Raw genomic sequence first — 15,441 nt, forward strand, 5'->3', positions numbered from 1 at the left:
GTGGGCGAGAAGGAAAGATACAGGGGAAAGACACATGGTTGAAGGTTTTGGAACGTTTTGACTATAAGGGGTAAATGCATTTATATAGCAACTTTATCCAAAGTGCTGTAAAATGTGTGTTACATTCACACATGTTCACACAACGACGGTGGAGAAAACCATGCAAGGCACCAACCTGCTCATCAGGAGCAGTTAGGGGTTTAGTGTCTTGCTCAAGGACACAAACCAAGGGGGAGACGAAGATTGAACCGAGAACTTTCAGATTCCCAAATGGCTGTTCTACTGTACCTCCTGTGCTACTCACTCCTGGTACAGTGATGATGAGAGCCTTGGAAGTGATGATGAACTCTGATAGAACTTTGGGTTGTATAACAGGCTGGCCATGACATGAGTATTTTACAACTTTTTCACTGCCTGTTTCACCAATCGCCAAACTAACCATGTGGCCATTGTCGCTCGTCTTACACCAACCTACAGTATACATTTCTGTGGTGATAGACAACTTCTAAATTAAAAGTGTAATATCATGAAATGAATACAGCCACTCCAGTTCTCAAAAGAAAAGAACATTTTTAATGATCTTTTTCTGAAATGGCAGAATCCAATTTGTTTGCATTTTTTTATGTGATAAAAATGTCATTTTCAGGCCTGTTTAGCTACTCAGCAAGAGTGTAAGGAGAGAGGGGAGTAGGTAGGGGTTTCCTTTAGTCGTGTCTGAATGTAGCAAATTATAGTTTGTATAATGTGTGTGCGACTATGCGTGTGTGTGTGTGTGTGTGTGTGTGTGTGTGTGTGTGCGCGTGTGTGTGCGCGTGCGCACGTGCGCGCGTGACTGTGAATGTGTGTGAATAGTATGTGCATTAATCATTTCCCCCCTTACCCTTAATGCCAAAACACAGACCCCCTCTGAGAGACACTAATCACACATTAAGCCACCTACTGACTCCTGTGTGTGTTGTGTGTGTGTGTGTGTGTGTGTGTGTGTGTGTGTGTGTGTGTGTGTGTGTGTGTGTGTGTGTATGTGTGTGCACGTGAGTGCGTCCCAGTGTCAGAGAGCACAGCGGGTTAACTAATTCCACACACTGTATCATTAATTATATGCAGCCACCAGGTCTGCCTGTAATCTCACACTGGGGTCCAGGAGGCCTTATAGGATCCCTTCTCTTTCTCAAGTGCACTCTGATTATTTATTATTTCCATCTCACCATCTCTGTCACAATCTGCCTTCACCCTCACACTGGCCTTTCTTTCTAATCTACGCAAACCCTCAGTAAAAGGTGGTATATATCATCACTGTCTGACAGTAACCTTGTATCTCCATGCTTCAAATTGTGAAGCATGGGAAAAAAATGCAGGCCCAAATGAATGCCCTACTTCATCATGCAAGAGTGTTACACTCTCAAAAGTAGTGAAAATAGCTGATCTACAAACGTGTCATGATGCGACATGTTGCAAGCTTGTAGATTGGCTATTGTCACTATTTTCAAATGTTTTAAAATAACAAACGGCTTTGGACATACCAGGTTTCTACCCGACAGTGATGATATATAAGATATATTGCTGCTGTGACCCAATTTGTTTTTGGAGAAAAGGAGAGAGAGCACATGAAGCTCTCCTGATGTCCTCATTGTCAAAATAAGAAGGATGAAGTGAATAGAGATGGATGCCTCACTACAGTACACGCTAATTAAACTCACTTTGAAAGCCATTTTTTAATTACGGGGGTTTTAAATTAACACCCCAGAATTTGTGTAAATAGTAAACAGACACACACAAGTAGGCGTGCATAGATTACACGAGAACACAAGCATGCACGCACGCATGCACTATTTGTGTGGTCGTAAAAAGCTATATTTCATTAGCCTGCTGGCCCAGCTTTAACCCTGGCATAAACCTTAACTACAACCACATCTCATCCATCTCCATCCTAACCTTAACCGCTAAATCCCTACTGTATATCTAAAAGTACTCCAAACACTAACCAGTCTAAATCCCTGTGCCTAACCTGTCAAATCAATCATACTCTTTAGTAGTTTACCTTAACGTTAACCTCTAAATCTCTATGCCTAACCTCTAATGTATTATCAATCATAATCTTTAGTTAAGTTTACCGTAACTTTAACCTCGAAATCCCTATGCCTAACCTCTAAATGTATAATCTTAACCCCACTTTGACTATTTTCACAACTGTAACCTACTACCATAGAAATGAGCCTGTTCCTCACAGGTACCAGTCGAAGAATAGGGACTTTAAGCAAGTATGGTTTTCAGGACGGCTCTGTCAGGTGGAAGTACACCTGCTGAGACGCAGTCGCCGTAGCAGTCAAAATTGTTAAGCAAACAGCCGTCGCCTACGGGTTCCCACCCCTTTCACTGAACTATTTGGTTCCCATGGTGACGCGCTATGCAGCAGATGTTGTAGACACTAGGTGGAAAGGTAGCTTCTGCCGTAGTAGGAACGGCTACGACAGGTTTATCTATCGAGCACTGATCCATGTCCGGTTACCGTAGCGGACTGCCGTAGCCGTCGTTGCTTAAAGTTCCTATTGTCTGCACCAAGTCCCATTTTTGCCCCTTTTTTCCCCACAAAGAAAGTAAGACAAAAGACACACATGCACAGTAAAATCATTAGTGTTAATTTTCTCTCTTGTTTACCTTCTATGACACAGTGTTGTGGTGTGGGGATCATGTGCAGCATCTCTTTACAGAACTCTCGAATCTCCTCCATGTTGTCTCTCAGGTGCACATACAGTCTATCTGCCTCACTCTTCTCCTCCTCCGTCTGTTCCTTCTCTCTCTCCTCTTCCTCCTCCTCTTCGACCTGTCCGTTGGTGGCGGTGGAGATGGGCCGGGAGCCGCCGTTGGTCTGTTTCCTGGTTGTAGGCGACACTTCCTGCTGCTCCGAGTTTTGATTGGGCGAGCAGTCTGACACAACGCTGTCTGGAGTTATGTCCAGTCCGTCTCCATCCTCACCGTTGTCCGAGTTGACAGAGCGTGAGCGCACGGCATGCAGAGCCAGGCTCTTTGACCTGGAACACATTTAACCATGAATAGTTGAATATGCACTCTCTTTTTCTAGCCTCGTAACAGCCAGACCCTCCTGAGGGGAGAGTCTGGGACCCGGCCATAGACAACTCATTACGATGACATAGTTTACTCACTTTGACAGACGAATCTGTCTGTTAAAACATTGTCGGCAGAACAACAAATACGTCTTCCAGATAGAAATTCCAAAAGTGCAAACCCTGTTGTTCTTTTTTAAGTTCTGAGATGCCGTTGATTTCAGATAACTATGCTTAATGCAGCTTTTATTTTGCGATTTGTGAACTCGCTTCGGACATGGTGGCTGCCATGTTTGTTTTCAAAATGTGAGAGGTGCAGCAGCAGCTGCGGCTTCATTCCTAAATTGTATTATAAACGGACCGCCAGCACCGTCAAACAAGAATGTTTTCCCAGAGTATAATTTGTCAGGATTCCATGTTCCCTGTTGTTTCATTCTGAAGGGGTCAAAGAAAGGCTATTCTTTACCTTATGTACGTTTGGTTACATTTGCTAATGTGAATTCAGGCTGAGTAATTTTTGTTTTGTACATTATGTCAGGAGATGTAGTCGGCCCTTGGGTGTTATAATATGTTCTAATGTGGCCCCCTTTGAAAGAAGTTTGGACACCCCTGAGTTAGAAGGTTGCTGGGGTTAGGGGTTTGATCCTGGGTTAATTTACTGCAAGTCTGAACAGGTACAAATGTAATCAGTTTGGTCCATTTACAAACTGATACATTAATACTGTATTTTACTGTGTAAATCTACACATGCAACAAATATGAACCTCTTTTGTGGCTGAAAGCTGTCCACCAAACAGAGAATGTCATCTTAGAATGTCATTTTAGTTACAAAAAGGGCTAAACTGAATCTACGCTGTTTTTAGGAGTCCACACAGTGACATTAATGGAATCCTTCATCTGGTCACACTGCAGGGTGTACTGAATCACCTGTTGAACCTGATCTCCATCTACTGTAGTCACACTGTATGACGTAGTGACTCATCTGTTGAACATGATCTCCACCTAGTCACACTGTATGACGTAGTGACTCACCTGTTGAACCTCATCTCCATCTAGTCACACTGTAGCCTGGGACGGCTTCCAATTTCGGGCTTTTGATCCGGTCGGGAGCGGATGGCATCCTATGTCATTTTGTAGTAAAAACTGACTACACTTTGGCAGGAAACTTACTTACTTACTTACGCCTATCGCCCAACCTTGGGCATAGGCCACGAACAAGAGCTCTCCAGGCATCCCGGTCCTGGGCCAGGTTCTCCAGCTGTCCCCATGTGTGGCCAGACCTCTTCACATCTGCATCCAGGTCACACCGCCAGGTGTTTCTTGGTCTGCCCCTCTTCCTTTTCCCTTGTGGGTTCCAGAATAGGGCGTATCTTGTGATACTGGATGCAGGTTTGCGAAGAGTGTGGCCAATCCATCGCCAGCGTCTTTGGAGGATTTCTTTCTCTACAGGTTGCTGTCCTGTTCGCTGCCACAGCTCCAGGTTACTGATTTTGTTTGGCCAGCGGATTCGGAGGATTCTTCGAAGGCAGGTGTTTATAAAGGTCTGGATTCTGTTCATGGTGCAAACCGTTGTTCTCCAGGTTTCTGCTCCATACAGCAGAACAGGTTTCACCATAGAATTGAATATCCTGATCTTGGTGTTTGAGGGCAAATCTGAGGATCCCCAGACATTTTTCAGCTGGCAGGAAACACCAAACCGGAAACAGTTTTAACACCTACTTGCGCATGCGCTAACTAATTGCGCATGCGCTAACTGGGTTGAAACTGTTTCCGGTTTTATTGTTTCCTGCCAAAGTGTAGTTCATTTTGAATACAAAATGATGTAGGATGCCATCCGGTCTAGACCGGATCAAACGACCCGTTTAGTAAATGAAGACCAGGCTTTCCCCCAGCGGAAAGCCTGGTGACGCGAGGTTAGTCACACTGTATGACGTAGTGACTCACCTGTTGAACCTCATCTCCCTCCGCTGGTCCCTGGCAGCCTGTCCCAGGCTGTACCTCCTCTGGGGGGCGGGAGACTCCTCCTCGTCCACCCCCTCCTCCTCTCCCACCTCCTCCCCCATCTTCTCCTCAAAGGCCTGGATCTTCACCTGCAGCCTCTGCTCCGAGCCCCCGCCCACACCCCCTACGCTGCAGGGAGATGAGGGGCACGCCATGTCCTCCTCAAGCCTGGAAGAAATGTAAACACTGAATGTACGTTATGTCCAGGGAGGTGCTGGCCATTGGGAAAAGCGGGACAACTCCCGAACGGCCGGTTCATTCCCGGCCGGTCCAGGCCGGCCATTAGGAAAAAATTTAAAATAAAATGTCGTTCCCTTTTGGGGGCTGGGCGGCCAACAAAGTAAATCGTCACTGTCGGGCAGAAACCTTGTATCTCCAAGCTTCAAATGTATAATTTGTTTTGCCTGCTTCCTGCGAGGCGTTGTGTGCTTGTAGATCTACTGTTTTCACTAGTTTGAATCATTTTTAAAATGGTTTTGGACATACCGTTTCCAACCGACAATGACAAAATATAATAACTCATGTAATTGGCCCACTGTCACTTGTCATGATCTGAAATGGCACATCTTTGAGTAGCAGCAGCGCTATAGAGAGATCTCTCTCTATAGCACACAATGAGGGCCTCTCAAACTTTTTTTCCCGGACTGAATCAGGGGCCCAGCACGTCCCTGGTTATGTCACTCTGAGTGTACAAATACCAGTAAGACGTGAGGGGAGAAGCAAGGTCGCGCCGAAACAACAGAGGCTGACACAATATGTCCATATATGGGCATTCCCATATATGGGCTTAATATTGATGACACCAGGTCTCTCCATATATGGGCATAAAAGGGACAAGGACGGAATTTATTTGAAAGTGTGAATCACGTCGTGACAACCACACTGGTTATCATGAGACTGACATGACACTGGCATTCCCAGATATGGGCTTAATATTGATGACATCAGGGATCTTGGCCATATATGGAGTGTGACATGAGGTGTGACGCACGCACGGACAGACGGACGGACAGACAGACATGATCTGTGGGTTAAATATAACAAAAATAAATATATATTTGAAATTAACACTAAGGATATTACTTTGTAGCAGTACACACACACACACACACACACACACACACACACACACACACACACACACACACACACAAACAAACACACAAAACACACATACATGCACGCACAGTCGCACACACACACACACACACACACACACACACACACACACACACGCACGCGCGCGCACGCGCACGCACACGCACACGCACACGCACACACACACACACTCTCACACACACACACACACACACACACACACACACACACACACACACACACACACACACACACACACACACACACGCAAGCACACACACAACTGGTGGAGGTTTGGAATGTGGCCCATGGACATGTGAGGACACATGAGATCAGATAAAGTTGGACGGACCATCGCATATTTGGATGGATTAATGTGCTGTGCAAAATGTCTCTCTCTCTCTCTCTCTCTCTCTCTCTAACATTCCTCTCACTTTCTCTCTCTCTCTCTAACATTCCTCTCACTTTCTATTCCCGTCACTGCACAGTGAAATCCACAATGTTCCTTTGGTCAAGATGTAGCCGACCCTCTCTGAGTTCCAAATGGATAAAATTTTAACACTGAGGCTTTTACTGCGCGTTCTGCTGCCTGTTTCTTATTCTGCCTTATTTTCTCATCCCTGAAATAGCCTCCCTCTTTCAGTGATTAACTGATCTTTCTCACTTCACTTGACCTGACTTTCTCTCCCTCTTTCTTTACAGTCGTCTGTAGTGCTAGAGGTTGAAAAGTCAAGCAAATTATAAGCACAGACCATGAGGAAAGAAATTGGTGCATTTGGCACATTTCCATCAGGTCATCTGGTTTCTTCATGTGATTAATTCACCCGAAAATAATTCTTTTTCAAACAGCTTTTTTTTTGTATCATGAATACATTCATACAGCATGAGAATATTATGCTGTAAAGCAGTGTATATTTTGTATAATTTATATCTTACAGGTCCAGTTTTACACTTAGTCACGGTCGAGACTTCACCTTTAGTGTCTTGTGTTCTGGTGTGGTTTCCATAGTTCTGTTCATGTCTATCCCAGCTCAGCTGTATCTCATTTTGTAATCACCCCTCATGTGTCTTGTTCCCCAGTCAGTCCTTGATAGGTCATTCTGTCTTGTGTTGCATGCGTTAGTTATCCTACATTTGGGTCCTCATCACACCAGCATGTGACACTGACTTAAAATTACACTTGTTTACTGCGTAGTTACACCAAACATCAGCTGTCGTGCAAGGAGACAGCATCAAAAGTCACCACATCATTATTTACTTGACTGTACATAATTCATAAACAACAACCTTTGACTGTAACACACGTACACAGTAGATTTGTCATTCTAAATGTATTCACGTGCCAGTTACAAATCTAACCAAAAATGGACCCTCATGAGCCCAATTTGAGTTAATTACTATAAAAAGAGTTCGGTTATAATATGGTTTGAAAAAAAAAAAAAAAAAAAAAAAAAAAATATATATATATATATATATATATATATATATATACACACGTCGGGAGGGTTAGCGACTCACCCCACGGGGGTTAGGGTTAGGAGGGTTAGGTTTGGGTGTCGAAAAGATGACACATAGAAACAGCGAAACACTCCCTATATAACATTTTGGAATTGGATATTTTAGTTTAGTTTTAATTTGTATTTTCCAGGTAATATGAGGTAAATTGATTTATATAATCTGAAGGGTCAGGGTACATGATGAAGATGATTTGACATGCAACTCAGTTTCATTTAATTAGCTTTGTATGGTTCATTTTTGTTTTCATTTAGTTTCCTTTTCAAATATAAGTTTTCATTTTCATTTCATTCAAGACATTTTCCCCCTCCCATTCGTTTTGGTCTCACTCAGCATTTTACAATGTGCGTCAATATCTTGCGTGGACTTCCCGATTCCTCTGTGACTCTCCAATCAATCCCCATTAGTCTCATCTCTCACTTCTGTCTTCACTCGTCCACTTATCCACTTCCAAGAATCCTGCAGTTTGTCCTATCTCATCTCCCTGTGCTGTCTCCCCCTCTCCCTCTCCCTCTCCCCATCACTATGGTTCTTCCATAGAGACCACAAGCAAAGCCTCTGGAAGCCATGCACATAATGTTCTGGTTTGGATGGGACTGTGCATGCCATTCCCATACGCTATCCAGCTGAATCCCGGTCCATATACACAATACAATATAAACACACACAGCGACACCCAAAAAGATAGCATGAATAGACACACAGGCATGTGTCCAATGCTGGAACAAGCACTCAGACGTTTTACTCAAGTAGAAGAAGCAATACCACAATGTAGAAATCCTCTGTTACAAGTAAAAGTCCTGTATTCAAACTTTTTCTTGAGTCAAGTCCAAAAGTATTGGCATCAAAATACTTCAAGTGCCAATGTATATGTACTCAAAATGTGTCAAAATGTTTTGAAAATAGACGATTTACAAGCTGACTTGTCGCATCGATCTGCTATTTTTGAAAAGCAGTATGAAATAGGAATTGAGTGGTTAACTTATGTTTTGTAATAATAACCAAATTCCACAAAGTAACTAGTAACTAAAGCTGTCAAGTGGAGTAAAAAGTACTATATTTACCGCTTAGATGTAGTGGAGTGTATTGAAAAATAATAAGTAAAGTAAAAGTACTTCAAAATTGTACCTGACAGTACTTAAGTAAATGTTACTTCCCACCACTGCATGTGTCACACATGTGTAGGGACTTGAAGCTCTTTGAGTACTCTGATGATGTGTATTCCAAAAGATATTAATAATGTGAAACTGATCATTAGTTTTGGCACGTGTGGGTTCCCATGGCTACAATTGACTAGAATCTGATAGGCCATTTTCTTTCTGTTTTAATGGTCTATAAACATTATAGTATTGCAATAAACCCAGAGTGGTTTAAGATTACAAATGCCATAGTGTATGTTTGGGCTTAATATGGATTTTGGTTGGGTTTTTACAGGCTTTAAGGTAAACCATATGACTAAGCGGAATACAGTTCTGGCAAGTGGTTATGGAGAATCTTCAAACTACAGAGCTGACGAACAGTTTTATCTCAGGCCATAGTTTATGGTCGTATGTTGTCGGGTGGAAACCTTGTAAGCATATGTCCAAAACCATTTAAAAAAAACTATTTAAACTCGTGAAAATAGCCGATCTACAAGCACACAACGCCGCGTTGTGTGCTGTAGATCGGCTATTTTCACAAATTTTGTACAATAGTCTTGTGTGATGAAGCAGGACTTTACCAAAAAAAACGTACACATTTGAACCTTGAGATACAAGGTTTCTGCCCGACAGTGACGATATGCTGGTTCTTTAGAATTGCTGTATTAATTTTGCATACGTTGATCATGTGCACATGTATCCCAGAGGTCATGTTAGGATTTTAAACTGACAGCCATAATGTCTGGCATGATTACAGTTTTCCGGACGTTTGCATTAAAAGGGACATACTGTAAATATTCAATGCATGCCATGAATAATACTAGTGCAGCCGTTCCCAACCTTTTCTGGATCAGGGCCCACTTAAAAATCCCGAAGCGTTTGCAGACCCCCCAGTGGTGTCAGTTCAGAAAAAGCTAAGGTATGGCAACATGACTCGTGTCGCGCGCGTGCAAGACACCAATCATGTTGCCATACCTTAAGAAGTACATTGTATTTACCCCCGTTTCTACGGTTTCTTGGGCTGGATATGGCAGCCTGGAATGGTTGTTCAAGTGCAGCTAAACTTGGCATGTTAGTAAACGTGCCACAATACCTTGTTAAAGTGACCATTTTGTTAAATCTTGTAGTGATTTTACTGTAATTTAACAACATAATATAGATAGAAAAAGAGACATGCATGGATTTATATTTAAAGGTAACTTTTATTTTCCCCCCTGGACCCAGGGTATGGCAGCTGCATACCCCTGCCATACCCAATTGACGCCCCTAAGACCCCCTATCTGTCCACTGGTGACCGCGTGCATTTTCAGAGCATGCTTATTTTAATGATCAATCAATCGATTGTGTTCCGGTTTGGATCAATGGAACTAAATAATGTAACGTAGTATATTTTAAGTTCCTATTTATAGCTTAAATTGAAATGAACTATTTTTTCCATCAAGATTGTAAAGAAAAGCATTTATTTACGTATAATCAATCTCAGTGTTTTGCCAATTATTTTGGCAAAACTTGGGAGTTGTTATGGTGCTAAATGCTAAATACATTTCTTAAACCACGCCTGTATTCATAACTGCAGAGCTTACAAGCACTGATACTGTACATTCACATGAATTCAAAGCATTTGAGAAATCATCACAAAATCATGCAGACGACCTCTGCAAAGCAGGGGGATAAAGGTCAGAGGACACAAGCTATAAGACGCCTCAGGGCGACAAGCGGTCGCCCATGTCTTGGCCATCTGGCCAGTGATGTATATGGACCAGTTACCCATATATGAAGAAACCTGGTACCCATATATGGAGAAAGACCGGGTAGCTCAGTCGGTAGAGCTCTCGCCTTTGTACCGCAAGGTCATGGGTTCGATTCCGGGCACCATCAACTCAGCCTATGAGTAGCACAGCTTGGCAAGTCGTGCGGCAAGTACTGGGAGCTGATGGTAGGTGTGGCGCTTCACCTCAGCAGTCCATCTCCCAGGGGTCTAGCGCATAGCATTGTAACGGGGACAGACTCCCACGTGTTACCGGCTGATACAAGCCACTCCCGACCTACTTGTAAAAATGTGTACACGTCCAGACAGACGGAGTCAATACTAAACTGCGACCTTCGGTCGCAATACGTTCACTAAACGCTATTCAGACCATTTTGGATTGTCTATTTATAGGTCCCCAGTCCTTTGGGGTATTTTTGTCACTGTATATTTGGATGTTCTCTGAACTTTGCTCATTATACTAGTTGACAGCACTGTTAACGTGACGGATTCTTTTGGCAGTTGTTGGTGACACGAACGGCTGAGGAACAGACAATTCAAAATGTGCCTGATTTGTGGCGATAATAATGATAAATTGCAATGGTTTTATTTAGGGGGCCAAGCACGAAGTGCGTAGGCAGGCATCCTATTGTATTTATCAGTATTCTTCTTCTGTCGCTTTTCACAGTTCTGGCATATGCGCACAGTCGCTCTCTACGAAACTTGGCAGAATGGTAGATAGTCATGTCAAAATCCACATTTTATGCCCAAAAAAAAGGGCAATTGAAAAATGCAATCTTTCAACAGCATGACCTACGGCCATGAAACGACATTACACACACCTCTCCTCACGAGGCACAAATTTACCACTTTGACCTGGGAGCTCCTCCATGAGCGTGACATAAACGCGTGCACAATTTACATTTAAATTTACGTACCCAGTATAACATTAGCAGCAACATTTGTGGCACTGGTAGTCAATATATTAATTTGGAATGATCAATCTGAATAACTGGCATATTAAACATATATATATTTTTATTTTTTATTGTTAACAAAATTCTATGACACCATGTATGTGTGTGTATATAGCTTGTCTATTGTGTGTCACTGTCACCGACGAAGCACCAGATCAGAAACATTACAAGAAATTTAACAAAAACATGAAAATATAAAGTAAAGAAAAATGCTGCAGCCAAAAAGGTTTCTATGTGGAAAGATGAAAACATAAATGACCAAACAGCACTATTTTGATTGACAGGGAAGGTCCCGGATCCAATCAAATAGGTGCCGGATTCAATCAAAGAGGTGGGGGAACATGTTCCCCCATGTTCCCCCACAAATTAAGCACTGTCCATGACCCAATGAATATTACAGTTTTATTACAATTATTCTTCTGCCCCCAACTGCATACATGTTGTATGCTAATCAGCAGCCATAAGCAGAGGCTTGCCCTCCATTATTGACACACGAAAACAAAATGTGGGAGTTAGAGAGCAGATTTCTTGTGGCTATGTATAGGCTCTGTGCATAACTGTAGTGTAGCCCCATGCTTTCAGAAGGTGGCATACCCATTTCCTGTTCCAGCAGGTTTGAACCAGAGACACATAATTAAGCCTTGCCGAGCCATGTGGCCCATAGGGCCCCCTGGACATGACGCTAGTACAGTATGTCACACCCCTAAACCAACCCTTGATACTGAGTGACAAGCAGGGAGGCACTGGGTCCCATTTTTCAAAGTCTTTGGTTCGACCCGACCAAGGATCATAAGAGTATGCTTTCCCCATTTCCTGTTCCAGTAGGTTTGAACCAGAGACACATTACATTTTCCAATGACTCTACACTACACTACACCTCAAATGAAAATATTCAACCTGTTCTCACCCCTGACGCGCTTTGGACTCGCTTTCGGCGTCATCCCTGAAACGCACTGGGATGCTTTCGGCATCTATCTGTAGAAGCGGAGGGAGAGTGTTAGTGCGCATGCACCGACACATGTTGACTCAAATATTTATCTACCCTCTGTGGGAAGCGAACCCGGGCCTTGGTAGTCGTAGCCATGCTGCTCTACTCCAGGAGCTAGCGAGCTGCTGACCAAACTGCCTTTTTTTTTTTTTTTTCTTTGACAACCTGGATACTAAAGCAGTACAGTCCCTTTGAGCCGCATTCGGACGCAGAAGCAGTCAGCTGGTCAATATTTACCATTCTGTCCATAACGGCACATAACTCGGTAACGGCGCTGAGTCGGCTCATGCGACCGTCGCACTGCTCGCAACTCACCCGCTACCGCTCGCTCAACGGTAACTCACATGGCTCATGGTCGCCTGAGATGGCACACCTCCGTAGTGGATAGTGTGGCGTGAGCAGGAGTGTCGGGTGGCTGGTAAACCCAACCTAGTGGTTTCGAATCCCACTAGGGGAATGATTCTTTTTTTCTTAGACCACTGGGCATAAACGAAGCGTCCCCTACTTGAAGCAGTAGGGGACTTGACAGGGAGTCAGGTACCTGACGCCTTGGGGGTGAGAATGTGTTGAAATATTGTACTTCGCCTCATGATCCCCCAGTATGAAGTTTGCTATTGTGACCCGGGAAAGGGAATTCTGGAACTAATGATGATGAAGATGGATGGATGGCTGAATAGATGGATGGATGGTATTGCTACTTTTACTCAATTAAAACAAATCAGTGTTCCACCACTGTCCCGGAGTCTACTAACCCATGGGTCTTCAACTGGGGGTCCGGGACCCCTAGGGGGTCTTCAGAGTTACTACAGGGGGTCCTCCAAATCTTTGTGTGATAAGAACTCTTTTCTACACTAACCACTTGAACACTGCTACCCTTATTCTGTGTGGAACATTAGCCAAGAATAGCCGATGTTTGGTGTATAGTGAAAAATAAAGCAGACCAAGTGTTGACGGTTCAAGTCGTTCAATGTCTAAAAATACACATTAAACCAACAACCTACACTGATTATATTGCTGTCTCAGGAATCTATGAAAATGTTTAATCTGCAACACAATTTTATACAATACGTAGTGGGGGTCCCTGCTTTATCTCGCTCTCAGCTAAAGGGGTCCCTGGCCTGAAAACGTTGAAAAAGACCCCTGTACTAACCTGCAGTGCATGTTAGTACTCTCCTCCAGTCTCCTCCCCAGCAGCCTGGCTATTGCTGTGAAGGAGTTACTCATCCTGTAGATGTCTTTGGCACAGCCTCCCAGGATGGACGGGTAGCGCTCTGTCAGCGCTCGGATCTCCAGCAGCAGCGTGTGGTGGAAGCTGTGCTCCATGCTGCCCAGGAGTGACACCAGGTACACCAGGGAGGTCCGTGCATGATTCTGGAGAGGGCATAGAGAAAACACAGTGTCTTATGTAATCATTTGCGGTGCTGGAAAGTGAGCAGACCATAGAGTTTATTCAGTTTAAGGCCTGAAGCTACAGTTACAATATACCAGTGGCTCCCAAACCACTGGTAGCGTGAGACAAGTCCAGGTGAGATTTTGGGACAATCATACTTTATCATTGCAATTCAGTTTTTTTTATGTACTATATCACAGTGGTTCTCAACGTGGATTTTAGGGACTCTAGTTTCCTTTATGGAGGTCGAAAAAAGTCTGTAACTTTGACAGTGTTACTAATGGAACCAAATGGACCCAAACGGGTCCAGTTGGTTCCATTTGTACACAGTCAAAGTTAAGGGGAGACCTTCAGATTTCAAAGTTTGAGAACCACTGCTACTGTATATCAGGTGCACTTTTTTCCTAATACAAAGGCAAATTCTATACCGTAAGAAATATAGTGTACCTAACGCCCCCACCTGTTTTCTCTATTTTTTAAATAGAAATAGTGAAAATAGAGATTTAAAAGCCCACAAGTAAAAGTAGCCTTAGGTACCAATAGTTCCAGAGCAATGTGACCCATACTGTAGGTCAGAAGCCTATGGGCTCTGTTTTTGTCCATGCCTTACCACTGATCCCTAAACCTTTTTACAAAAAAAAAAAAAAAAAAAAAAAAAAAGGTTTGAAAAACATGTTTGAATATTTCAAATAGCTGATCTACAAGATCACAACATGTCAATGTAGATTGGCTATTTGGAGTATTTTAAAATGTTTTTTCAAAATAGTAAAAAAGGGCAAAGAATTTTAGGGATAAGGGGTAAGGCATGGACACAAATATAGGTCTATATCTCCTGTTTGCCTGTGCGACGGATGTCTATACAAGTACACCCCCTGAATATGACGCTATAGTATGTCACGGCACTTTAAAACCACTGCCGTAGACTGTGTGTAATGTTTGCCAAATGAAGAGCAATGGCAGAGAGGCAGAGAGACAGACAGGTAAAAGAGCATGGGGAAGGTTAAACTGTGCAGATGTGGAAACAGTTTAGAGAAGCCTCTGCCAACGAGCTACGCATATGATTCTGGTTAAGGGAGCGTAGCAAAGGAGGGAATAGATAGACAGAGAGAGGGAGAGAGAGAGAGAGAGAGAGAGAGAGAGAGAGAGAGAGAGAGAAAGAGAGAAAGGGAAAGAGAAAGAGAGAAAGAGAAAGAGAAAGAGAGAACATTGTCAGTAATTATTGTGGAATAAAAATTGTCAACAGATCGCTTCACTGATGGGAAAGAGAACACAATGGCTCCTGGATCTCAAGGCCCCCCCCAATCAGGACTGCAGACTCATTCCCCATTTTCCACTGCAGTCTGATTCTATTTTACCCCCTTGAACTCCTTATATAATATTGTGTACCCTCTTTTGAATAGTTGCTTGTTGCGACCGTAGAACCGTCACATCTTGACTGTATCCGTCTGGACGGGTAACGCCTGCCACTGTGGTTCCCCTGACACATCAAGGTGACATCGCAGGTGACATCACAGTGATGTCAGA

General features: G+C 43.3%; 1 protein-coding gene across 1 annotated transcript in view; it reads right to left on the reverse strand.

The window, feature by feature from the left end:
* The window catches only part of veph1 (ventricular zone expressed PH domain-containing 1), a gene marked incomplete at both ends in the record, with an annotated part of 168,229 nt that overhangs the window by 68,740 nt on the left and 84,048 nt on the right, over positions 1-15,441 (reverse strand). Inside the window, 6 exon segments of the mRNA XM_080731032.1 lie at positions 2,656-2,764; positions 2,766-2,808; positions 2,810-2,851; positions 2,853-3,029; positions 5,007-5,231; positions 13,678-13,898. Of these exon segments, the coding sequence (XP_080587158.1) occupies positions 2,656-2,764; positions 2,766-2,808; positions 2,810-2,851; positions 2,853-3,029; positions 5,007-5,231; positions 13,678-13,898 (817 nt within the window).

Source organism: Nannobrachium achirus, assembly GCF_963921795.1.
Source record: "Nannobrachium achirus genome assembly, chromosome: 8".
NCBI classification, from domain to species: domain Eukaryota; kingdom Metazoa; phylum Chordata; class Actinopteri; order Myctophiformes; family Myctophidae; genus Nannobrachium; species Nannobrachium achirus.